The sequence below is a fragment of the Sciurus vulgaris genome (assembly GCF_902686455.1).
Source record: "Sciurus vulgaris genome assembly, chromosome: 9".
In the NCBI taxonomy this organism is placed as follows: domain Eukaryota; kingdom Metazoa; phylum Chordata; class Mammalia; order Rodentia; family Sciuridae; genus Sciurus; species Sciurus vulgaris.
Genome location: NC_136469.1, coordinates 26,004,278 through 26,029,503, shown reverse-complemented (window position 1 = coordinate 26,029,503; position 25,226 = coordinate 26,004,278). Strand labels below are relative to the sequence as shown.

The 25,226-nt window shown below is 38.6% G+C and overlaps 1 protein-coding gene across 4 annotated transcripts in view; it reads right to left on the bottom strand.

Moving 5' to 3' along the window:
- ARHGAP10 (Rho GTPase activating protein 10) overlaps positions 1-25,226 on the bottom strand; it is a 296,650-nt gene that overhangs the window by 167,485 nt on the left and 103,939 nt on the right. For 3 of the 4 annotated variants that reach the window (XM_079154582.1, XM_079154581.1, XM_079154584.1), the window contains exons 5-9: positions 19,607-19,708; positions 13,677-13,787; positions 11,769-11,873; positions 4,531-4,660; positions 699-805 (exon numbers count right to left, since the gene is read on the bottom strand). In XM_079154582.1, the coding sequence (XP_079010708.1) occupies positions 699-805; positions 4,531-4,660; positions 11,769-11,873; positions 13,677-13,787; positions 19,607-19,708 (555 nt within the window). The remainder of the gene's footprint in view (positions 1-698; positions 806-4,530; positions 4,661-11,768; positions 11,874-13,676; positions 13,788-19,606; positions 19,709-25,226) is intronic. The other variant, XM_079154583.1, reaches the window with a different exon arrangement.

The window sequence follows — 25,226 nt, the reverse complement described above, 5'->3', positions numbered from 1 at the left end:
TCTTGAGCTGTACCTTCTTTTAAAACACACAGATCGCCTTTCCCACACAGCCAACACCTGAGGTCTGCTTACTCTGTTCTTACTGTTGGACTTTGCTGTTCACTTCTTTGGGAGTAGTAGTTGACTAATTGGGAAATACCTACATGAGAACTTTGTGCGCCTAAATGAATGAGAGTAAAATTCCTTACAGAACCCTCTGTAGTGGTTCTGGCTATGAATAAACCTTAAGGGTGCAAGTCAGACCTTCTGTGAAAACACGGGGGACCAATGAGTCACAAAAGCTCACTGTAAGTGTTATCTTTACTTTATAAAACTAGTGACATAAAAGGAATCTACTGTTCTGTTTTTTTTAATTCTGACTGAAAGACCCAAACCAAATTCCAAAAATACAACTGTTCTGTTTTCAGGTCTGTTTGGAAACAAAACATTTTAATCCTAAAAACAAAATAAAATTCATTTATCTTTGGTGAACATAAACCATTAAAGTGACACCACCCCCAGGGCTGGAGTTGTGACTCAGTGGTACAGTGCTTGCCTGGCAATTGTGAGGCACAAGGTTCGATCTCCAGCACCACATATAAATAAATGAATGAAATAAAGGTCGACATTTTTAAAAAATTAAAAATTAAAAAAATTCAGAAAAGTGACATCTCTCCAAAGAATCTCTCACATAGAACAAAGTAAAACCAAATACTTACAAGTTTCCCCCCAGATCTGTGCTCAAATGGGATCATGTTGAACTTCTTGGCTGCTTTTCGATACATGCAGTAGTGTTTGACCCAACTGGAACCAAATGGAGCAGGCCCTTCAACAAAAACAGAACTTTATATTTTTCTTCATAAATAAGCAGATACGTATAACTCTAAGCCCATTACTAAAGAAGATCCCAATAAATGGCAACCAGTGCAGGTCAATAAAACAAATCAGCAATAAAACTGGTTTCCAATGAAAGGAGAAAACTAGGGAAAATAAAAGAGCTCAAAGAGATCCTTGGAGACATGATTGTAAGACATTTTCTACAAAAACAGAAGTGATTTAAAAACACACTTTTCAAATAGTGTGCTAGGAAAAATGACAGTTATCTCACACCTGAAAATCTCTTAATTTTAAGCTCTACTTTGGGGGTGCTTATTTCTGGATATTAGGAGCTCACTAAGGGTTTCAAAAGTTCCATGTGATGTCTGGGATGGTTTAGGATGTGATTCTTGCACACTTGTGATTGTAGAATCACAGTGCTGAGAAAAAGCATCTAGTCTAGAAATCCATCTAGTGCTCTAAACCCACTAATGGCACCCTGGCAAGCTGCTGCCCTAGCGATGGGAAAAGTAGGCTTTGGAAATGAAGTATGCGTGGCAAGGGGGTAGCTCTGAGGTACAGCGCCTGCTTAGTATGTTTGAGGTCCTAGATTTGACACCACCTTGGGTTGGGGGCAGGGAGGGAGAAAAAGGGAGAGAGAAATATAGAAATGAAGACCAAGGAATTTAAGGGATTCCCAGCTCTGGGGCCCCTTCTCTTCTGAGAAGTCTATCTCTATATCTCTGTCACTTTTGCAATAAATCTGCTGCTTGCTTTAAAAAAAAAAAAAAAAAAAAAGGAAAAAGAAAAATTAAGGAATTTAAGATGCAAACCATACATGCACCAAAACATTCTCAAAATCCCCCTTTAGCTCTTGTTAGTATTCCCACCAACAGAGCTCTTCAAGGACTGTGGTCTATGTCAGAGGAACACGGCGTCTAGAGTATCACGTGCCAATAAAAGTCTAGTCATCAGGATTGGGGGTGTGGCCCAGGTTAGACTATGTGCTTACTATGTACAAGGCCCTGGGTTAAATCCCCAGCAACAACCACAAAAAAAAGTCCAGTCATCATAAATCAAAGTTTAGACCAACAGAAGTTGACGATTTACCAAGTAAGGACTTTTATTTTAAAAATGTAAACACTATAATTTCTTACACAATCAAATAAACCTATACTTGAAAATCAAAAAAGAAACTGAGGAGCTTTAAAAAAATAAGAGCTCATATAAAAGGAATGCATTCAACTCTAGAGAAAGCTAATTATGGTATCTTGGTGTGGTTGGGCAACTGAAAGGGATTACCAGACCACAATAAATTTTACCTCAGACCATTATTGGTGCAAATGTTCAATTTGAGAACTACTGCGGTTTATGTCATATATAACTAGTGCCCATACTGTATTTTTTGGAGATATTGCATAGAGAGTTCATTTAATTTAAAAAAAAAATCTTGAAGAAGGAAAGATATGTCATTGTCTTTTTAATGTAGATACTTAAGCCTCAAGCATACGCCTAAGAAATGACAAAGCCAAATCTCAGATCAGTGTCTCTGGACCCAATTTCAAGGTATTCCCACTAATTAAGCTGCCGTGCTCTCCTACCACCCACCAGATCCTACTCAACAGGCTGTGAGCACAGTGGCTAAAGATGCTGTTGTCCACCTGAGTGCCCACATGGACTTGTGTTTCACATGCTCAACTCCAGCACTTCGTAGCCCTATGATCTGGGAACACTGTGACCTCTTCCTTGGTTACTCATTGAAAAAGGGGGTAGAAACACTTTACAGAATTCTTTTATGAATTAAATGAAACATAGCAATATACAGAGTTAAACACAGTGCCTGGGCTACAGTAAATAAGAATTTAACCACTATCATTTTTGTTGGCTTTCTTCCAGTCTAATTTGAGCTCGATTTCTCTCAAAGCCAGCAAGTTATGAATCTCTCAAGTTCCCTGTGATTTTCACTCGGGCATATCATACATACAAGAATTCTAACATTCTCATGACTCTATCCTGGATTTTAATTTAGTTATTTCAAATTCAATTTTACAAACTGGAATTGAGATGAGAAGTGAAGACTAACATTTCAGATTAAACACGGGCAAATGGAAATAGTATCACAATCTCCTGATGACCTATACCATTAGCTTCAATTCAAAGCATAGAGGGCACATAAACCATTCTCCAAGTACTATTCACTACTAAATTGGTCAAAGTCCTGTGAATCAGCCACATTTAACAAATGAAAATTGTAAAGTCCTTTAAGTACAGGTAAGGATGAGAAGGGAGGAAAATAGTGAACATAGACACATATCAAATTCTTATCCTTCCTACTAACTAGCAACAGGGTTCCATCACAGAAGAATTAAACTTGAAGAGCTTAACTGTTAAAGTGAGACCAAATTCTTAAAGCTTGAAAGAGATTTGGCTTATTTTATTTTCCAAACACCACCAAAGGTGCTGCATATTCACTAAAACCAGTAATTGCTATGGTTTGTCCCCTAAAGATTCTTGTGCAGGAAGTGTAGTTCTCAAAGCAACCATACTGAGGTGACAGGTTTCTAAGATCTCTAAGAATGATTAGGTCATGAGGCTCCACCCATGAGTGAGATTGATATAGGCCTCACAGGACTGGGTTAGTTCTCAAGGGAGTAGTTTATAAAGTGAGGTCACTCTGGGCTCTTCGCCCCTTCTGCATGTGGCCATTTGCCTTTCTGTTTCTTTACCACCTTACGATGCAGCTATTCAACCACCAGAATTGTGAATCAAATACATCTCTCTTCTTTATAAACTCTCTAGCCTCTGGTATTTTGTTACAGCAACACAAAATGAACTAGAAAACACATTGTCTAAAAACCCTGTAAAATAAATGAGGGTGCCACATAGGAAAATTTGTTATAATGACCATGTGCAGTCTTCATGATAACTTTGATAAGACTAAAATATCTGAGACTGGTGTGAGTAGAAAATAGTTTGAAGGAAGAAGAGAAAGATGCCCATCTGGACCTTAACACAGGGAGAGGCAGGGTTGTGGGGTGGGGGTAGGAATGTATGTATATATGAGTGTGTGTGTTGGTGATAACTATGGGGAGAGGGGATGGGACAGGAGGAAAACGGTAACGCTGGCCTAATCCTGCTGCACCTTCAGCCTCGGCTGCCTTATAAGCAAGTTCTCAGAGGCACAGCATGGAGAACACAGTGCTGACTGAAGGGCAGGGTGTTCACATCTGCTCCTAATTTTACTGTGCCCTCTCCAGAGTAGGAAAGTTTTTTCCCAAGCAAACAAAATATGTCTCTCAGGATGGGAGGGGGAAAAGAAAGTTAGGAATACTTCCCCAAAATGTCACAGTAATTATAGTAAGTAGTTTTAAATACAGTCTGTGGGGTCTTAGTTCCAGAACCTCTGATATCCCCCATGGATACAAAACCCTGGGATGCTCAAGTCCCTTATATCAAATTGCATGTCATTTGTATATAATCTATGTACATTCTCCCATATAGTAAGTCCTCCCTAAATTACTTATGATACTTATACAACATAAATGCTACATAAATGGTTCTTACATTGTATAGTTCAGGAAAGAATGATATGAAAAAGTATGTACGTGCTCAAAACAGATGCAGGGGTCTGTTTTTTCAAGTATGTTCAATTTGCAGTTGGTGAAACCCACAGAGACAGAGGATCAACTGCAATTGGGTTTTTAGCCATTCAGCCAGGGTCTAAGGGCCTCTTACTTTTTTCCTGTACATACAGGTAGCCTTCTTCTGTAAACTGACTTGCTCGTTTGTGGTCCTTGGGATTCTGTCTGATTTTGTTCATAAGTTCTTCCACTTCTGACCTGGTTCCTTCAAATCGATTCCGTGTCTGAAATGGACAAAAAAAAAGTTCAATTTCTCATGAGATTTTTCCATATGAATTTTTTTTTTTTTTTTTTTTTTTTTTTTTTGCGGTGCTGGGGATTGAACCCAGGGACTTACTCTACTGACTGAGCTATCTCACCAGCCCCCATATGAATTTTAAAGTCTCTGGATAACTATAGTTGAATTTGTACAACTTTTTTTGCATTTGTCAAAATATCCCAATTCTTTATTCAAAGGGGAAAAAACAGTGGTAAAACAGCTAATAGAGAAGCAGAAGTCACAGTAACAAAAAAAATTCACTTCTAAAACTTTCTAACACCATAAATAATTTCACTGTTCAACATAAAATTTCCTGCCTTTGGGTCTCACATTATTAAATCTTAGATTTCAAAAACAACAGGCCATAGAATTTCTACTTGGGAAGTAAGATTTTTGCAATAACCAACATGATTCAAATTGTTACAATTATCCTAGCAATCTGAGCACTAGGAATCTGAACATCTTAATTCTTTTTTTGCAAACTAATAAACACAAGTGTCCGTTTTTCCAGGTTGTGATAATTGTACTTGAAAATGAAATTTCTTTCCTGAAGGGAGGGGGAAAAATCTCACCTACAAATAATGTCTTTGATATCTGAAGGGACAAATCACATTTCCAAAACCCAGGGGACTTGGTATGCCAATATCTGTCAAGCAGCTACGCTGAGAACCTATATGCAAGGTGAAGTGACAGAATTACCAAGGAAATTGTGATGCATCAGCACCACCGGGTTTCTGGACATTTCTTTCATCCAGACTCAAGAATAATTGTATTAATACTGAAAAACTGCTGATGTGAAACTGCGGAAGAGCCGAGATAGAAAATTATTATTGAAATTTCTCTTCTCTCCTCTCTGCAATGAAAAGGGTTACCAAAAGTCCTAAGAGTGGAAAAATGGTAGAATTGTCCCTTATTTCCTTGAGGGATGGGGAGTCTGATAAATGTAGATTGTAAAAAGAAAAACCTATCTGCAGAGGTTGATTTTAAACACAAACGAAGCTTCAAAAATAAAAAATCTTTTTTATACTTCATCAAAGTACAAAGCTATGTAAGGGTAAGACTCATCTGTCACATAAGTTCCCTCTCTCCTTCCCATCTCTCCTCTCCAGGGATTCCTGCCCCATCTTTATTCTGAGCCCTCTGTTCTATTCCCCTCCTTCCTCATTCTGCTGATCCTTCCAACTCTCGCTTCTCTCATGTGTGTACATAAAAAATATACACATGCACAAATACACGTTTTCTCATTCTCTCTGACCCACTGAGTTTGTATCCAATATTCTCATTACTTATGTTAATTCTCAAATTGCCCTAACTTTGTCCAGCAGAAGTTCCTTCAATCTGGCTATGATATCCTCTGACATAGGTTGATATACTTTCCCTCTCCCTCTCCTAGAATCAGTCATTTTTCCAAAAAAGTCTTGGCTCATTCAGTGAGGGGTAGTATTTAAAAGATCTGAGCACAGTGTGCTCACAGATATGGGGCTGACATTGCTTCTAAATCTTCTCAGGAGACAGAATCGGGCAATACTCCTATGTACATACACATACACTTAAACACGTATCGGTACTTTCACATCTATGTGAGCCAAACCCATCACTTCCTACCAATAAATCTAATTCTACTCCAACACTTCAGGATTTTTTTCCTAGTCCCTTTCCATACATTTATAAATTTCTTCTCAGAGACCTGGTTCTCATTATCCTCAACCTATTTGCTTAGTTTGTTCAATTAACCTACCGGCAGAATGGAACCCAGCTCCCAAACACTCCAGCCACCTTCTACGTGCTACCTCCAAGTCCTCCACAATTCCCTGCCGCAGATGGCGCCATGCTGGGCCTCCACCTCACTGCCCTCTTCCTCAGGGCCTGTGTCTCTCGCAAGGAAGAAAATGCTAGCTTTAGCTCTTTACTTAATATACTATATTTAATTTAGGTAAACTATGAATTGGGGTGAAAATCACTTTTTGTTGGAACACAAAATCAACTGATTAGCTAGAACAATTCCTAAGTCTAGGTTCTTATGAAGATGCCTTCTAATATAAGGCTATGAATGTCACAATAGGTCACACTCGAGCACTTCACATTGTCACTAGCACTGCTGAAAACGCCATGGTGCTTCAACCCTCACAATACCTGAGAGGCAGGTGGCAGTCTAGTGCCACCCAAGGCCAGAAACACCACTGCCCGTTTCCTTTCCTTCGGTGATTCAGCAGGCAAGCATTTTGAAACAAACCAGCCTTAAATGAAGCATTACAAGTTGAAACTGTTATTACAGTGCCCATGTGGTCATGGAGGAGGGGTTGCATGTGGGGACCAAACTGGAATCCAGACACATTTGACCATGCCTTAAAAACCAATGGGTCACACTGAGGTGCCATGCTGAGGATAAACAGAAGAGAAGGAAGAGCTGTGCGCACCAAGTTGTACTCAGAAATAAAGCTGTTAGGGTGGAGGCGGTGATTCCATATACAGATTGCCCTTTTTCACTGAAGCTTTCCCATCCTGCCCCCATGACTTCATTCATGGGGCAAAAGATGGCAGAATTTAATTAAAAACATGAAGAGGGTTTCATGAAACCCTGTTCCACACCAGGAGCAGCCCTACAAAGTTCTACACAAGTAACCTCCCAAACACACACAGACACACACACACACAGACACACACACACACAGACACACACACTCACTCTCTCTCTCTCTCTCTCTCTCTCTCTCTCTCTCTCACTCACTCACTCAAATTCCACGTAACCCCAACAAGTGCTTGATGCACAGGAAGATGGCAGGGGGCAGCAGTGGAGTGGCGAATCCTGGGTAAAGAGTTGGTCAGGTCTAATACCATTAACACACCCTACACAGAAAACCAGACAGACTTCGGTTAGGATAAGTGTGAAATGGAAGTGAGTGGGAGGCTACTAGCAGTACCTAAATCTGAGTTCCTATGGTAAATAGGACTCCCGTGTTACACACAAGCTGTTAAGATCCAGAGAAACCAGAAAGTCATATCAGAATATTTCTCAAATTCTGTATTTACTGATCTCAGATACACGTCTGACCCATCTTCTTCCACAAAGTTGAGCCTGTAACCATGGACTCAGTGCAAGTCTGCCCAAGTAAAGTCCTCACCCTGTTCTTGGAGCACAGGATTTTTCCTTTGGCTCCTTTGCCTTCAAATAGGAATAAAAATCTGCATCATTGGACTTTTATGAAGATTAAAAGTGCATAGTTCAAATTAAGTCATGAAGGGCAATAATCAGCACACAGTAACAAAAGTAGTTTAGGCTATATTCTTTTACTATTGTTTTATTATAATTAAGTCACTGAAAAAAATCACAGTATTGATTTCCTAACAAAGGAAAAATATTTTCTCATACTTTTAGAAACTTCTTAACCATTCTTAGTATCCTTTAGATTAAACTTTTAGAGATTCTTAATGAATCCTAAAATTTCTTGCTGTATTTCTTTCAAAAAATTCTATTCTAGTCTCCTTTATCCCACATTCTTCTGGGAAAAAAGAATCACAAAACTTCAGTTACTTTTATAAAATATCCTCTAATTTGATTGCAATTTCCATTCTTCTGGATAATCTATTTTCTAAAAGCTATCTTGCTACTTTCTTGCTTCCATTTATTACTCAAGATTATAGAAAATGGATGAAGACAGAGTCCCTCAAAAAAGACTTCATTCTGGCAATAGAAAAAGATGTATCCAGATGAGGGAAAAATACATTGTTCTCACTTTAAAAAAAAATTAGCTTTTCTCTGATCATACAGTAATTTTGCTACTTAATTTGCTAGAATAAAATCCCAAAACATTGACTAAAAGTATCTAATTTAAAACAGTTAATTTTAAGAGTTAGTTTTAATATTTCAGTATATTTCATGTGTCACATAAAAAAAAACTAGGATTTTCTTCCAACAATATGTAGTTTTATATAACCAGCATTTTCTCTTTATTATACTAAAAGCTGATATCATCAGGGAAAAAGATGAAGAGCCAAGAAATAAGTAAATGATAGTACCATTGAGGTGGAACAGATGGTACAGAATGAGTGACATGTTTCAAAGGTGAGGGGATTTCTGAAGGGAAGAGAATATTAGCTAAGAACAAACTTGGAAAACGAGACATGATGGTGGTGTGTGCCTACTATCCCAGCTACTAGCGAGGTTGACGCAGGAGAATCCCTTGAGCCCAGGAGTTTCAGGTCAGCCTGGGAAATTCGGCAAAACCCTGACTCTCAAATAGAAGAAAAATTTTAAAGCCCACCTCCTAGAACTGGGTGTAGCTCAGTGGTAGAACATGTGCTTAGCACGCACAAGACCTGGATTCAACCCCAGCATGAAGGAGGGAGGCAAGGAGGGAGGGAGGGAGGGAGGGGAGGGGAGGGGAGGGAAAATGACCCCCAGATCAGACATTCTCAATAATGAAGGTGAATTAGAAAGAGTAGCTTCTACATGAGAGAGCTACATGAGTGGCCTCAGAAACATCCAGAATAAAATCAAGAGAGGAGTATTCAACAGAATAGAAATTCAGGGAAATCACTGCTGACAAGTCATACATTTCAGATGTTTTAAAAAGAAAAAAAAAAAAAACAAGGTTTTCGCTCCCATATTTTTTCAGTAAATTGTTATTTGCCCATTTCTCTACAGGAAATGAACATCATTGCCAAAAATGTATGGTCTTAATAAATCTAAGGCTATTAACCAGGTCATTCTCTGAAATATTTCAGTTGCTAGCCTGCCTGAGTCTAGTTCACATGTTCTCATATGAGTATGGTTCAATTCCATGAACATATTCAATCTCTCTGAATTTATTTTGGTGCATATAAAGTAACTAGATCCCCTATTCCCTACAGGTATGTTATGAACATACTTTCAGGCACAAGCAAGCTGTGCAGGGTTAGTTCCACTGAAGGCCTCGGGAGGATGATGTATCCCCACACATTCACCCCAGAGGTTGGCACAGAGCTGGCTTCCCAGGCAGGTAGGCTGTGCAGCCTCACAGGGCAGCGCTCAGTAACTCTCATACTGGGTGTAATGTTTTGCTTGAAACTCTACATCCTTTTTTTTTTTTTAAATAAAGAGCTCAATTTTTTTTTTTTCACTTTACATATGCCCCACAAATTATATGCATAGTCCTGTCTGAAAGTTCTCTCCTCCAGGTCAGCCCTGAATTTGACAGAAGAAGTCCAGATAGAAAAAGTCAATTTCAACAAGTCATATACCCAGTTAGTAGCTGGGGTGAAAGAGTTAAAATATCCAAATTATAATCTAATCTTACAGTGGGAAGTTGTACTCCCTGTTTGTTTGATATGTCAAAATACACGCTACTGTTATGTATATCTAAAAAGAACAAATTAAAAAATTTTAAAAAAAGATGCATTATATTGACCTTAAAAATAATAATGTAATCTTCTAAACTAACATGCTTACAAAACTGTTTTATATATATATATATATATATGTATATATATATATATTAGATGTTGGTGGACCTTTATTTTATTCACTTATTTATATGTAGTGCTGAGAATTTAACCCAGTGTCTCACACATGCTAGGCAAGCATTCTACCACTGAGCCACAACCCCAGCCCTACAGTTTACCATTCTTTAGAATAAATATGCCACTACCTACAGAACGATTTTGAGGTGAGTACAATTAATCTATGTAGATTTGGAATTATATTTTTTAACTGTTACATTATACTCATGCCATATTTGATAACTCATTTACTGATCTAGGAACCACAGCAGGAGGAAAATATATATGAGGACTCTATTAACTTTGACCCAGCTGAATGTCCAAACAATCCATGAATAGGAACTAAAATGGACTTAATTTGGGGGTCCTCCACTGAAATAAAGAGTAAGTTCCTCATACGGAGACTAGAAGCTGAGGAGCTGCCCATGCCACCCTGCCATGGCCCAACAGGCCCTAAGGAAACCAAAAATGGAGATGGTCTCCTCCCAGGCCTGTCTAGCACAGGCTGACTAAATCTACACATGCATATTTCCTGCCTTTTATCTCTTTGTTGTCTCTTCTTTAAAAGCTTATTTAGCCTGCAGAGATTTCTAAGATGGAACCTTTGAAACAGTATCTTCTATCTTCCTTCAAAGTCAGTTTTAAATAAAACCAATTGTCCTACCAATTGGACTCCAAATATTTCTGGGGCAGCAAGTATTAAAACCTACTCCATTCCCTGAGCTGGTATTGGTCTGCCTGGTAATAAAACTGACATATTGCAAAAATAAGACATTTTATCATCTACATTGCCAAATACAGAGAACTAGATTTAAAAAATTGGGGGGAGGCTTTACCCTCAAATTGTGCAATAAATAAAAGCACAGGCAGTTTAATGCCTCAAACCTGCCCATCCTTCTATCTGTGCCTCTTTCAGCGTATGCAATGAGTTTGGCCCAAAGCTACGACACAAGATCTCTAACAAGGCTTCAATATATGCTAAATATACCCTGACTAACTTTTGCATGAGGACACTTCTAGGATCAACTAAAATGTTGACAGGAAAAAATAACTTCTGCCACTTAAAATCATATACAACATACTGCTTAGTAGATACATTCTCTAAATCTCCTTTTCAAGATCTGCCAAAATGCTTCTGATTTCCAAAGGAAAACAACGCAGACCAATAGCAATCATGAACAACAGCACGTTAGTGAACATGCCTAAAATGTAGAGAACTCCCACTGGACACCTAAGCCTGTCCAGGAATAAAATCATGAAGTTTAGTTAACAGAAGAAATTTAATTCAATATCATTTAAAAGCCTTAAGCTAAAGGGGCATGTTCTGTTAGCAGTTTCACACACAGTGACTCAGTTAACATAACAAAGCTCATCTTTAAAACCGGTCCAGAAAGTTCAGGAAGAGCCGCCAGGTGGCAGAATTTCTTGAGGCTCAATTAGCTGAAGAGCAGTTAGTTACCTGAAAAGTTGACCACTAGGTGGCATCAGACCCCCACTTTCTCAGGATCAACAGACCAGTCTAGTTTAAGGCTTTCCCCATGCCAAATGCATGAAAAAATACACTTTCTTACACCAGAAAGCTTTCATTTCCTTACATTCTGAATGTTGATCTGCAGTTCCATTTTGTAGTGATTGAAGTCTTTGGCAAGTTCATGACCCTGATGATAGAAAGTAAACATTCCCTGAAAAAATGACAGCATCTAAGACAAAGGAGAAAAGAGGACATTAGCAGGGGGGAAAAATCCCTCATGGGAGGCGAAGAATCACAGACAATGCCAAGGGTATCCCTCTCATCTCACTGCCATCCCACTGAAGTTATTCAAAGGAAGTCGAGATAATTCAAAGACATCTAAGTCCACGTTATTAATTGGTCTTTATTTCTACAAAGAAGAAATATTTTCTCAAATACCAGTGCCAGAAGACATTTTTATAGCATGCCTCATAAGAAAATTGGAATTCTAAGTCATCCACTTGTCCTCATTGGTCAAGAGAATCCCAATATTCATCTGTAATTGGAAACTCAACACTGTTGGTCAATTCCATCCATAAGAGGAAAATCATGGACTCAAAGAGCAGAGCTCCAGTCTCTACTGGCAACCAGGGCACTGCAACTCCTGTTGACAGTGATGTTTGGCGACTTGCCCAGGGCAAAAGCAGGGCAGTAATTAAGCCCTACGTTTTCTACCAACTCCCAACCTGCCCCTCTTACTTAGAGGGAAGCTGCTTCTGCCCCATGTGTAAGTGCATCAAAAGTGAGGAGAGGTGATTTGCAGGGAGAGTTAAGAAATCCTAAGATTTTCTTCCAAACCGCCAGAGTAGAACAGAAATTTGGGTCTTTGACATCAAATGACCAGCCATGGTCAATCCGTAACCTGAGCAATCACTTGCTATGTGGCCTTGGGCAAATCATGGAAACTTTCTCTGCTTCAATTTCCTTATTTGCTAAGTGGGATAATAAAAGTATCTTGGAGTTATTGCATGTAATGAAAAAGTGAACACAGTACCATAGTTAGAACAATGACTTGAACTAAGAGTAAGCACTGTAAGTGCCCAATAAGTGGAGGTCATTATTATTTCACATAAAAAGAAAGCTTTAATGAGGTTTAATTTTTCTCTAGTTGTTCAATATAGGTTATTTTTATCACTCCAACCAGTTTTTAATTAATCAGTACTTTTTAGTTCTTTTATTTCTCAAAACCACATAATGGGTAAACTATATAATATTGAACTAGAACTAAAAGTTGTGTAAGAAGAAGCACAAAAAGCCTATATTACAATTAAAATAAATATTGTGAATGACTTCCAATGTTTCTCAGGTTATTTTTGCTAAAACTCTCAGTATGAAATAGCCTTGGCATTTTGACTCAGAAAATACACATATTCATATACATGCATATGAACATAAAAATAAAGATATTAGAAAAACATTTTTGTGATAACAAAAATCAAGTGTTTCTTGAAAGATAAGAAATGCTAGATTCGCTCACAAAATCACATCAAATGTTCCACCTACAGGTTCCAAACTAAGGTTGCTTTAACCATGGTAAGTAGTGTTAGAAATCATGATAAAAATAAATGTTTAAACAATTGTTAAATGGCCAGAGTTTGAATGGGTAAAGTTACTTTAAAAATAACCTCGAGTAAAGATGATCCTATAAAATGCCACTGTCACTCACATTTTGCTAACAATTCTTGCAGAGGGATTTTTTTAAAGAGGGAAGCTATAAGGAAAATAGCCAAAATTGCCAGTGACTACAGTCCTTGAGATCATGTCCCAACAGAAATAATACTCATTACATGTTGCTGGGCAAAAGGGGCTGAGGACCACTGATTTAGAGGCAATTCTCTGACTTTGTGACTGTGTCCACCCTTTACCATGTACAATGTCCACCCTGGTGTTTATGCACTACAGCCTCTAGCGACCATATGTTAGATCCAAGAGGGAAAATATGTCTATTTTTATCACAAAAATATATTAGCAAACAACTTTCTCTAATACTCACAGGTTCCACAAACTCAAACTTCTTTCTTTCTTGGATTTCCTGAAGTTTACACACATATTCAAGAGACAGTTCATAGAAATGCTGCCGGTTTTGCTCCACTTGGAGATCTGCCTGTGTTAAAGTAATTGAGGTTAGTCAAATGGGAGACAGAGAAGGGAAACTCTACACCAGAGGCTGGCAAACTTCAGTCCACAGGCCAAATATGGCATGCTGCCTGTTTTTGTAAATAAAGTAGTATCTGAATATAGTCAAGGCTATTCGTTTAACACGAGGTCTGGATCTACTCTCCTGCCATAACCGCAGAATTGAACAGCTACAGCAGAGACCTCGAGGTCCTCAAGAGACTAAAACAGTAACACTCAGAGTCTGCAGAAAAAGTGCCCCTACTCCCACCTTGTATTCTACAGCTGTCCCCCAAGGACTGAGGGCCCAACAGTTAGGCTTCCTTCATCAAACGCTAGCTCCCACCCTGACTACTGCCAAGTCAAAATCATATCAACATCATTTCCATGAACAAATCCTCCAAGAATGAAGTTGGCCTGAGAGAGGGAGCTGGAGAAATTCCAGTCACTTCAGTACTAGGTGATTGAGAGCAGCAGGTGAAGAACTGGCAGCCATGACCCATCGGAGAAACTGGCCCTGGAGGCAGATCAGGGCTGGAGGCCCATCTGGGGGTGCTTATGCTCCTAAGCCCTCACCATGCCAGATCCCCCTGTGAGTCCAGGGAACAACAGCTGGTCAGGAGACTATTCCGAAAAATATGGTGCCAGCTTATCTTACCTAACTGAACTGGGAGAAGAGTTCAGTTCCACAGAGAACAACAGGAAAGGGAGTCTCAGCCCAGAAACCACTCTCACAGGGCACCATGCAGTATTTCTCCTAACTTCCTAATTTTGCTTTCAAAAGTATTGATTTAGACATTTCTCCAGAAAAGATACAAAAAATGGCTAAGCAGCATAGGAGACGAGGCTCAAATAGTCATCAGGGAAGTACAATGAGAGACCTCCTCACGCAGTCAGGACTGTGAAACAGAAAAGAAGGGAGGTGAGGTGGGGAAGATGTGAAATAACTGGAATTCTTGTATCCTACTGGTAGCAATAAAAATGATGCAACCACTACAGAAAATAGCCTGGAAGCTCCTCAAAAATTAAAAATATAATTCCATGTGATTCAGCAATTCTCCTTTAAGGTGTATCTAAAAGAACTAAAAGCAGAACTCATACTTGTACACCTGTGTTCACAGCAGCAATCTTTACACTAGCCACAAGGTAGAAGCCATCCAGGTGTCCATGGACAGATGAATGAATAGATATTCAATGGCCTTAAATTCTGACACATGATACATCATGGATAAGCCTTGAGGACATTATGCAAGCAAAATGATTCACACATAAAAAGACAAGTATGTAGGATTCTAAGAATATGAGATGCCAAAAAAAGTCCAATTTGCAAAGACAAACTAGAATGATTTGTTGAGCATAGTGGTGAATTCCCGTATTCCCAGCAGCTCCAGAGGCTGAGACAGGATTGCCAGCTCAAGGCCAACCTGGGCGATTTAGAGACCCTGGTTCAAAATAAAAAGGGCTAGGGATCTAGTTCAGCAGTAGAGCAGCCCTTGGTTCAATCCCCAGTACCACAAAAACAAAAATAAAGAATAATGATTATTTGTCAAGTCAGGAGGAGTAGGGAGTTAGTGTTTAATGGATACCAAGTTTCATCTGTGGAAGACAAAAAAAAAAGTTCTGGAGATGGAGGTGGTAAAAGTTATGAAACAATGTGAAGGTATTTAATGTCACTCAACTACACACTTGAAAATGGTGAGAATTGTATTTTGTTATGAATATTTTGCAATGACAGTTGAATAAGTTTTTGAAAATAGAAGTATTTGTCTCATCAATTTTCCATCAAATGATTTAACAAAATAATGTTTAAATATAGTGTTATTAAACTAAAACAAGAGTTTCTATCTCAAAATCCTACTTGTGTGCCCCTGATAACCAGATTTTGATTGGTCAGCCATCAGCAATTAATAGCTATAATTCCCAGCAAAAACGCTGCAATTCTTGAGTATATATCAAAATGAAGACATGGGAAGAGGAGGATGGTTGCTTCATTATCACACCAGAGCCAAACTGACCAAGGTGGCTCTGTCTGAGCCGATTCCCTCTCCTAGCTGTTGTTGCTACTACAGTTACCCTTGCATTGCTGGTCAACTTCCGTCACCACCTCTTTCATGTTCTGAATATCCAAAACTGTTGTGCGTGTGCTTCACAATTATGTTGTCAGAATCCCTGGGATCAGAGATGGCCCATGACTTACAATACAGCCAGAGATATCCAAGTCCTACCCAGGGGCACAGAATGATTTCCTGTAACCCCTGATCAAGTCTAAAGGCCATCACCATACTTAACTACATGCTATGATTTGGATATGATTTGAGTGTGTCCCCTAAAGGTTTGTGTGCTGGAAGCTTGGCCTTTCATGTGTCAGTACTGAGGTGACATAGTCTTTAAGAGGTGAGGCCCAGTAAATGGAAATCAGGTCATGGGAGCACTACTCTTGGAGGGAATTAATGCAGGTCTCGTGGACTGAATTAGTTCCTGGGAGACTAGGTTATAAGGGAGCCTGGCATCTCCCCTCAATCTCTCTTCCACACACTCCCACTAGGTGATGCCATTGAACTTGAGGCCCTGTGCAAAGCCAAGCAGATGCCAACACCATGTTCCTGGACCTCCAGAACCGTAAGCAAATAAAGTACCCAGTCTCAAGTGTATAGCAACACAAAATGAATAATACACTACACCAAGCAAAAGTCACTAGCTATTAATTAACAAACAATTTCAATTTGATTATCATCTGATTTTTGGACATTTCTGCTGTCAGTATGCATAAGCAGACCAGTTAGATATGAACTTGTTCAAAGGAGCTACTTCTCTAGTGGTATGTATATTGAAATATTACCATTTGTTGATAGGTAAAGAAAAACTTTGAAATTAAAAGAAATGCCATTTTCTCAAGTAACTAACACTTATTACAGAGTAAATAATAAGTAGAATTTAGAGATGCTGATGGAGGTAGAAGCTATGTTACCCAATAAACACATGACTACAGCAGGTCAGAGAATTACCAAAATAGCCAGCATTCTGTATGCCACAATTTTTTGTTGTTCTCTCATTTGAAACAAGAGGAGACAGTGAATTATCCATATTGCTATGTCTTTGTTCAATGTAATTTCTAGCAGTTAATCTCAAACATCTGGAGTCAGTTCACTGAAGATCAGCAACACCTCAGCCACTGGCAAAAGTAATAAAAATCCAAATTGAACTTTCTCCCCTTTAAACAATCTCCTCACTCTCAAGGCTGTGAGTTCACAAACCTGTAAGTTTGTAAATAACAGAACAAGATGGGAAAGAACACATAATTTACACGAAACTGAAATTCTTCACCTTCAGGGTCTCTTCAAATTTCTGATCTGGAGCTTAGTGCGCTTTAGGATTGATGAATTACCAAAGCCCTAGCTCATTGGACATGTATCTTCACACTTGTTCTCGCCATAAATATGTCCAAGTACCTACTCCTGACAGGTACTATTCTAGACAGAAATGTTTGTATGCTGCATAAAACTACCTTGTTGACCTCAAGGAGCTCACACTCCAGTGGAAGAAGTCACATAAAGGTCACATAGTAGGTCAAACAACTGTCAATATGGAAATGAGCCTGGCATAGTGGTGCAGGTCTATAATCCCAGCAGCTCAGGAGGCTGAGGCAGGAGGATCAAGAGTTCAGAGCCAGCCTCAGCAACTTAATGAGGCTCTAAGCAATTTAGTGAGATCCCATCTCTAAATAAAATATCAGAAAAGGGTGGGCTGGGACTGTGACTCAGTGGTAGAGCACTTGCCTAGCACATGTGAGGCACTGGGTTTGATTCTCAGCACAACATATGAATAAATAAAATAAGGTATGTGCCTATCTACAACTCAAAAAAAAAGAAGAAAGAAAGAAAGAAAGAGAGAGAGAGAGAGAGAGAAAGAAAAGGGCTGGGGATGTGGCTCAGTGTTTAAGTGCCACTGAGTTCAATCCCAGTATGAAGAAGGGAGGAAGGAGGAGGGGAGGAAGGAGGAAGGAGGAAGGAGGGGAGGAAGGGAGGGGGGAATAAAGGAGGGAGGGGGGAATAAAGGAGGGAGGGGGGAATAAAGGGGGGAGGGGGGAGGAGGGGGAGGGGGAGAACAAGGAGGAGGGGGAATAAAAGGAGGAAGAAGGAAGAAAAGAATATGGAGGGGGAAAGGCTGTAAGGAAAACATTATGAATAGGATAGGCCAGAAGTTTTTCTAATAAGGTAACCTACGAATAGACAGCATTTGAGCATTTGGGCATTTGGACTACTATTTCAAGAAGTGAAGTGTGTGGATCTGGGTTGAAAATATCCTGAACAGGGGCCAGTGGTGGAGCTCAGTGAGTTCAATCCCCAGTGACAAAAAAATGTAAAACCCTAAGGCAAAAGGAAGACCAAATACAAAGTCCCTGAGCAAGGAATTTGCTTAGCCCTAGGGAAATGACCTGGGGCGTCTGCAGGTAGCTGTCAGGAGGGTTTGCAGAAGAGGGGGTCCTGAGAAGTGGCCACATAGTGAGGATGTTCTGGAGCTAAAGATGGTGCATGCTGACAAACTGGATGTGGGACATGAGACAAAGGGCCAAGAAAGATTCCCATGATTCTGCACGGGCAACATTTAGATCTGGATACCTAATTAGAAAGTGGAGATGGAAATTTACTTGGGGCATAAAAATTCTCTTCCAGATATCTGGAAACAGATAATAAAGAATAAAGGTTAAAACTGTTACCAGCATGTCTATAAATGCAACAGCTGTCACTGCAAAATTGACGGAAGGCTAGAGATGAGAAAGCATGTGTAACTTTGCGTGGTTTTCTACAAAGTGGAACAAGGAGAGAATGGAGCCATACCTCAGGTATTGTACTGAGGATTAAGTGGTATGGAAGTTCCTTTCTCTTTCATAAACTGTCAAGCGCCATCCAAATGTCAAAGGTATTAGAGAGACAAAAGAAAATGTCACATGGGGATAATATCCAATCAACCACATGTGTGCACACATACATACTGTTTGCAACCATTTGAAATTCAAATATACCCTGGAGTCAATGCTGTTAGTGTCATTCGGATAAAACTTCACTACGTACATATTACAGTGGCACATTCTACTCAGGTTCCTTGCATGTTTAAACCCAAAGGAGGAGTTGCACTGTGTAAAACAAGACAGGATATTAAATTGTAAGCATTTTCCTAAAAAAGTGTACATTCTGAATTATGAACAACTTATGTGTCTATTTAAGCCTGTGAGTGAGAAAATCAAACAGCAAGGGATTTAGAAACAATGAGAGAAGATGAGAAATAAGATGTGAATTCCTTTCTCCTTGCATACAGCTACTACTTCCAAAAAAAGAGTCTATTAACATAAGTAAAAAGGATGATTTCTTTCCAACCAATCTGAACCTCCTGAATCCCTGGCATTAAATAAGATTAATACTGCCTTCACATAAAAGCAAAATTATAAATGAGCTTATTAAATTCAATTCATTTCTTCAAGAAATCTTGAAAGCCAATTAATAGATTCATCCCTGCACATAATATCTGTTCTGCAGTAAGGCTGGTTAAAATTATTGCTCCTATGAAAAAACAGAACGTTAAATTTTTACTATTATGAATCCACAACTAATCAATCACAAGATATGATATATTCATTATTTTGTGTCTTGTTTCACAAGAACCATTTCTTAATTCATTGCAAACCTATTCTTTTTCATCTCCATACTATTAATTCCATATGAAAAGTTCTCAAAAGTAAAGCACATTTAAAAAACATGCACTATTATTATTTTTTTTAATTTTGCAAAGTAACAGGGAAAAAAAGAATACCTCTTGTAAATGTGAGTCTTTCTTTTTGGCTGACAGATTCAAATGTTTATCAATTAGGCTATAATTCTTTTCTGTCTCTTTGTCAAACTTCTTTTTTTCTTCCTACAAATCAGAAAAAAAAAGACAACTGATTAAACAGAAAAAAATTCATACACATCAGGAATCCACTGGGAAGCTCAAAATATGAAAAATATCTGAAAGTAAAACAAAGTACCACTGAACACGATGGAGCAATCCAAAAAACATCTGTAGCACCCAAGCCACAGCTTGTTTATCAAGTCAGCATTAGGATGGGAGATGCACTTGCTTTCTTTCCAGCCTATGCATGGTATTTTTCAACTCTTCATTTATCAGTGTTAATTAATGCAGTCATTAATCCCTCACAAAAAGGAAACACAAGAATACATAAGAACAAAGTTTAAAAAAGCACACATGGTCCCAATTTTGGCTTAGAAAAGGAATTCATTTAGAATGGAATGGTTTGGTTTTTTAAAAATCACAATAATCACTGTTAGGAAAAATCCATTCAGCGAAACATCTTCTTTCCTCAATGAACAGTATGATCCTCTGGCCAGAAACGTTGTTCATATACCCAAACCTTATCAGTGATTTCTTTAACATTGCCTAGAATATGTATCAATGGGTCAACAGAGCCTAAAAATATTGACATACTAGTGCTAAGCTAATATGGTTAACATTGCAAACAATTTCAGGCACTGCCTAGAACCTGTATTTGCTTTTCTTTTGCTATAGAAGCTTTTTGAAAAAACAAGCAAAATTTAAGTGCAGAAAAGACAAACTATGCCCCTTAGGCTGGGGGTCAACTTGGGAGGTGATTAATAAACACTTATGAGCATCAATGAATATATATGTCCTCATGATGTCAAAATGTGTCTATCAAGCTGGGCACAGAAGCACAGGCCTGTAATCCCAGTAACTCAGTAGGCTGAGGCAGAAGGATCCCAAGGTCAAGGCCAGGACAGCAACTTAGCAAAATCCTGTCTCAAAATAAAAAAGGTTGGCAGTTTGGGCTAGTGGTGGAGTGCCTCTGGGTTCAATCCAAGTTTCCATGCCTCCCCACAAAAAAAAAAAAAAAAAAAAATATGTCCATCAGCTTCAAACTCATCACGACTTCCTGGGAAGATACGTTCCTGTCCATTTTCCAACTTCTCTTTTAAGCAAACAAATATTCTATCTCTATCTGGAATGAGATTTCCCTTTCAGGCAGAAATTAATGTGAATTCTACTTTGCATTTATCTCCCCACACTACATGGAACCACAAAGTTGTTTTGCAAACCTCCCACAGTATACCCTCACCAAGTCATCTAAGGATCCTAAATTAATGCCAGTATTAATGGAAAAAAAGAGATTCAGGAATGGGAATTTCTTTCCATTTCTACTCCAAGTCTCAATTTACAGAAACACACACACACCACTCATCTGAGAGAGAACCTAAGTTTTCTTGCAAAAGATCAGGGAGTATTTTGTACCAAAATCACTCCTGGTGATCCCGTCCCATCTACATCAGAGAAAGAACCCAAGAAATAGGCAGTTATAACTTCTTGTACATGTCACTCTTGTTGAAGCACAGCCCTGTATTCTTCTTTATGCCCTAAGTTTTTATTTATTTATTTATTTATTTATTTTTTTACAACTTTTTATTTCAAGTCTCAAGTATTAACATCTTACTGTCAGTCTCTTCTCTGCTTGTCATTAAGTTCTTCATTGACAGAAAATAAACTCAAACACATGCTTGCTACCTCAGAACCTCCACTAGCTTAAAAAGCTGAGTGTGGGGCTGGGTTGTGGTTCAGGGGTAGAGCGCTTGCCTGCATGTGAGGCTCTGGGTTTGATTCTCAGCACCACATATAAATAAGTAAAGGTCCATGTACAACTACAAAAATATTTTTAAAAAACAGTATGGAGAGGAGATTAAGGGCTGAAATCTGCTCTGTAACCTTGCACTAGGGTCATTCTCTGAGCATGTTTCTTGGGTTTTAAAAAAAGAAATGGGAGTCACACCTCTGCTCTTTTATTACAAGGCTGCTGCAAAACAGCCATCATAAGAAGAAAGGTTCACCCCCTTTACACATTAGTATTTACCAGAAATGCAGAAAACATTTTTACTCTCTTATTTGATTCCCTTTGTGTCACAGAAAGGGACAAAGGAGGGAGTAAAATTGAAATTAGCAGACCAAGCACCAAGCACACTCAGCAATAGTGGGGCATGTAAATTAACTTGTGGGTAAAGTTCAGAATGAAAAGAAAATGGTGACAACAGGCTTCCTGAATAAAGAATTTAGCCAAGAAACATTACACCCACCAATTATAATAGAAATAATGTGTTCATACATGCTACAGTCTTATACAAATGCTCCTGTGTTTTGCTTGAAAAATCTCAAGAGAATTGTTTCTTCCTGCATTTGTTTTGAATGTGATTATAAAGAATTATTTTGAAATCATATAAATTTTAAAGAAAATTATAGTCTGCAGTATTCAATAAAGAATGTAGCATTTTCTTTCCAATGCTGGAGTATAAGAAACAGATATAAGTTGATAAGTCTAATGCACAAAGTTCCAAAGAAGATAAAATTAATCACAATGTGAAAATATTTCTAATAAAACAGACATTACAAACTCAAGTGAGTCTGGGTCAGACAATCATATAAGGCATGAAGTCAGCTAGGAAAGAAACACACTAGGAAGAGGTGGGGCAATGGAAGCCAAAATAGGCCATCTATTCTAGAGGGAAGGTGGCCATAACAGCGGCCATATGGGGATACAAACCCACTACAAAGGCCATCTCCAAATTTTCCTGGAATACATGAGAAACCATAATGGTGTTTATAAGGGTGTCAACAAATTTTTGCAAAAATTTAATGAGTAAGCCAAACAAAGCTTATGTTTACAGACTAAATATGACTCACAGGAAATTAGTTTATAATCCGTTGTAATACTGCATGTGTGGAAAAAAATTAGAAGAGATACTACTAGGGTAACTGGTAAAATAAGACCTATATTGTACGAATGGCAGAGGGGGTACATGAACTTAAGAAGCACAATTCAAATAATCAGATCTTTCAAAACCCATTAGAAGTAAAATACATAAAGGTGCCATCAGCAATCACAGGGTTTAAAATAAAGATTATTAACCAGTGGTGCTGGAATAATTGCTTAACTACCAAGAAAGAGAACCCCACCTCATATCAAAATTAATTCCAGATGGATTTAGAGAGAGTCACAAGTAAAAAATGAAGCCATAATAAAGAGAATTGTTTTCATTAGAGCTCCAAATAAGACCAGGACCTTCTGAGTAAAAAAAGAAATAGAAGAAGCTGTAAGAACTTCTAGATATCGCAAAGTCATCATCACCAAAGTATAAGGCAAACAAAGAGGGGGTGGGGAGGCTGCAACCAAAATGTCTGCAAAGAAATCAACATTCTTAACACAAAGCATCCAACATTTAACAAAAAGCGCATGGTACTATCTCCATGGAAAAATGGATAAAGAACACAAAAAGTCATGAAAGTCTGAACAGAACTATGAATTACCCATTATTTTAACATGGTGTTGGTTTGTTTGTTTGTTTGTTTGTTTTGAGGAGGAACTTTAAGTTACCAGATGATTGAATTTTCTGCATTTTTAAGGATGAGGAAATAAAATTGCTTATTTTCAAGCTGTAAATGTTAAATAATGTTTACTGTCTGACTTGTCTGGAGATGAACCCAAATGCTTTCTTAGATTCTAATTCCTTCTCCCTTTTTATTTATGAAGAAGTTGGGTGATGACCCACACATAGGAAACAAGAGCCATACTACAATCATCAGAAGACTTCTTTATAACAGGATCCTGTATATCCAAGCTAATGCCAGTATTGCATGCGAACTCTGTTCTTCCCTCCAGTGTCTCCCAACATCCTGCAGCCAAGGTCAAAGCCACTTCTAGGCAGCACTCCCTGCACACTCCTGTGGGGATGCAACTTCCCTCACCTCCTCCACCAGGTGTCCTCTCCTCTCAGGGAACACTGCATTGCCTTGTTCAACCCTACTCCAGTCCTCTCCTTTATGCTGCCTTATCTTCTCCCCAGCAGTGAGAATTCAACTCCTCCCACAGAATTGAGCACTCGATTCAATATCTAGCACGCGCCCAGGAGATGCCAGTCACAGACAAATCAATAAGCCACTAAGGATTGCAGCAGTGCCACCATCAATTTCTGACCATTTGCTCCAAAGTCACCTATCTAGCACTTCAGCTCCAGCTGGCCAAAAGGAACATGTCACTCCTGAACCCAGAATGCAGAGTAGACAAGAACCTAATCTGTTTGGCAAGCTGATACAGAGCAAGCTAGCAAAATAATCTGTGATGTACACCATGCCTACACATGGGAAATATATTACCAAATTCATTGCATCATCAAAATAATCTTCTGAGACAGATGTCACTGGTCTCATTTTACAGACCACGAAACTGGGTTTGGAGGCCTTAAGTAACTAGCCCCAAATCACACAGCTTGTTAAGGCATAGAAAAAGGATTCAAATCAGGAAAATAGCAGCATTTCTACCCTGAGGGGAAGGCGGGAGGTGGGGGGGGTGGGGGGTCCATTTTTTTTTAATTTCACAGATTCCCACACAACTACTACCTACTCAGAGGTCAGTGTTTTTAACTCAATGTTATGTCCCAGGGTCTCTCTCACTGTGCTGTATGATAGACAATAAAATGTTTAATTACTAAAAAGAAATGGAATTACATCAACATTTCTGCTTTATCAAACAATTTAGTATGACAAATTCAAGTAGGTTTGCTATTTACTGATATTTTGCAGTCATTTACAGAACATTAGTAAACTTTTTTTAATTAAAAATTTATCCACTAGACATAGTCTTGGGAAAAATACAACAGAAATTTGGGTGAGAGTCTGGTGAAGGAGTTAAGAGGGTCAGTCAAAATACATGAAACTTTTTTTCAGTTCTGTTTAAACATTTTATGCTATTGGATAAAATTATATTTGCCTCTTTTCAATAACATTTTCATTGACAATGTCAATACCGTTTAGTTGGGTCCATTTGATGTTTGTATGCTGCTGCTATTGATCTAAATCACATGTGTATTACTCGATTGGGTAGATGTGCTAGTGTTTAGTTCCAGCACTATTTTGTGCTCATAAATTTGCTGAAGACAGTATTTTCTATGTTTTAATCTCGTGTCATTTTTATTTGTTCTAATTAGTTATACACGACAGCAGACTGCATTTCGACTCACTGTACACAATGGAGCACAAGTTCATTTCTCTGGTTGTACACAATGCAGAGTCACACCACTCGTGCAATCATACATGTACACAGGGTAAAAATGTCTCATGCCACCATCTTTCCTACTTCCATGCTCCCTCCCAACCCCTCACTCCCCTCGGTCATGTCATTTTCATAACCTTGAGGCAGGTGTTTTATTCCCATTTTGTAGAAAAGGAAATTGAGGCATGGAGAAGTTACATACATTTCTCAAAGATACACACCTACTAAGTATTATAGCTAAGATTTGAACCTGTATAGCCTGACTTCGTAGACAGCTCTTCCAAATAGGATGTATTACTCCCTCCCCTCAAAGGGCAGAGCCAAATC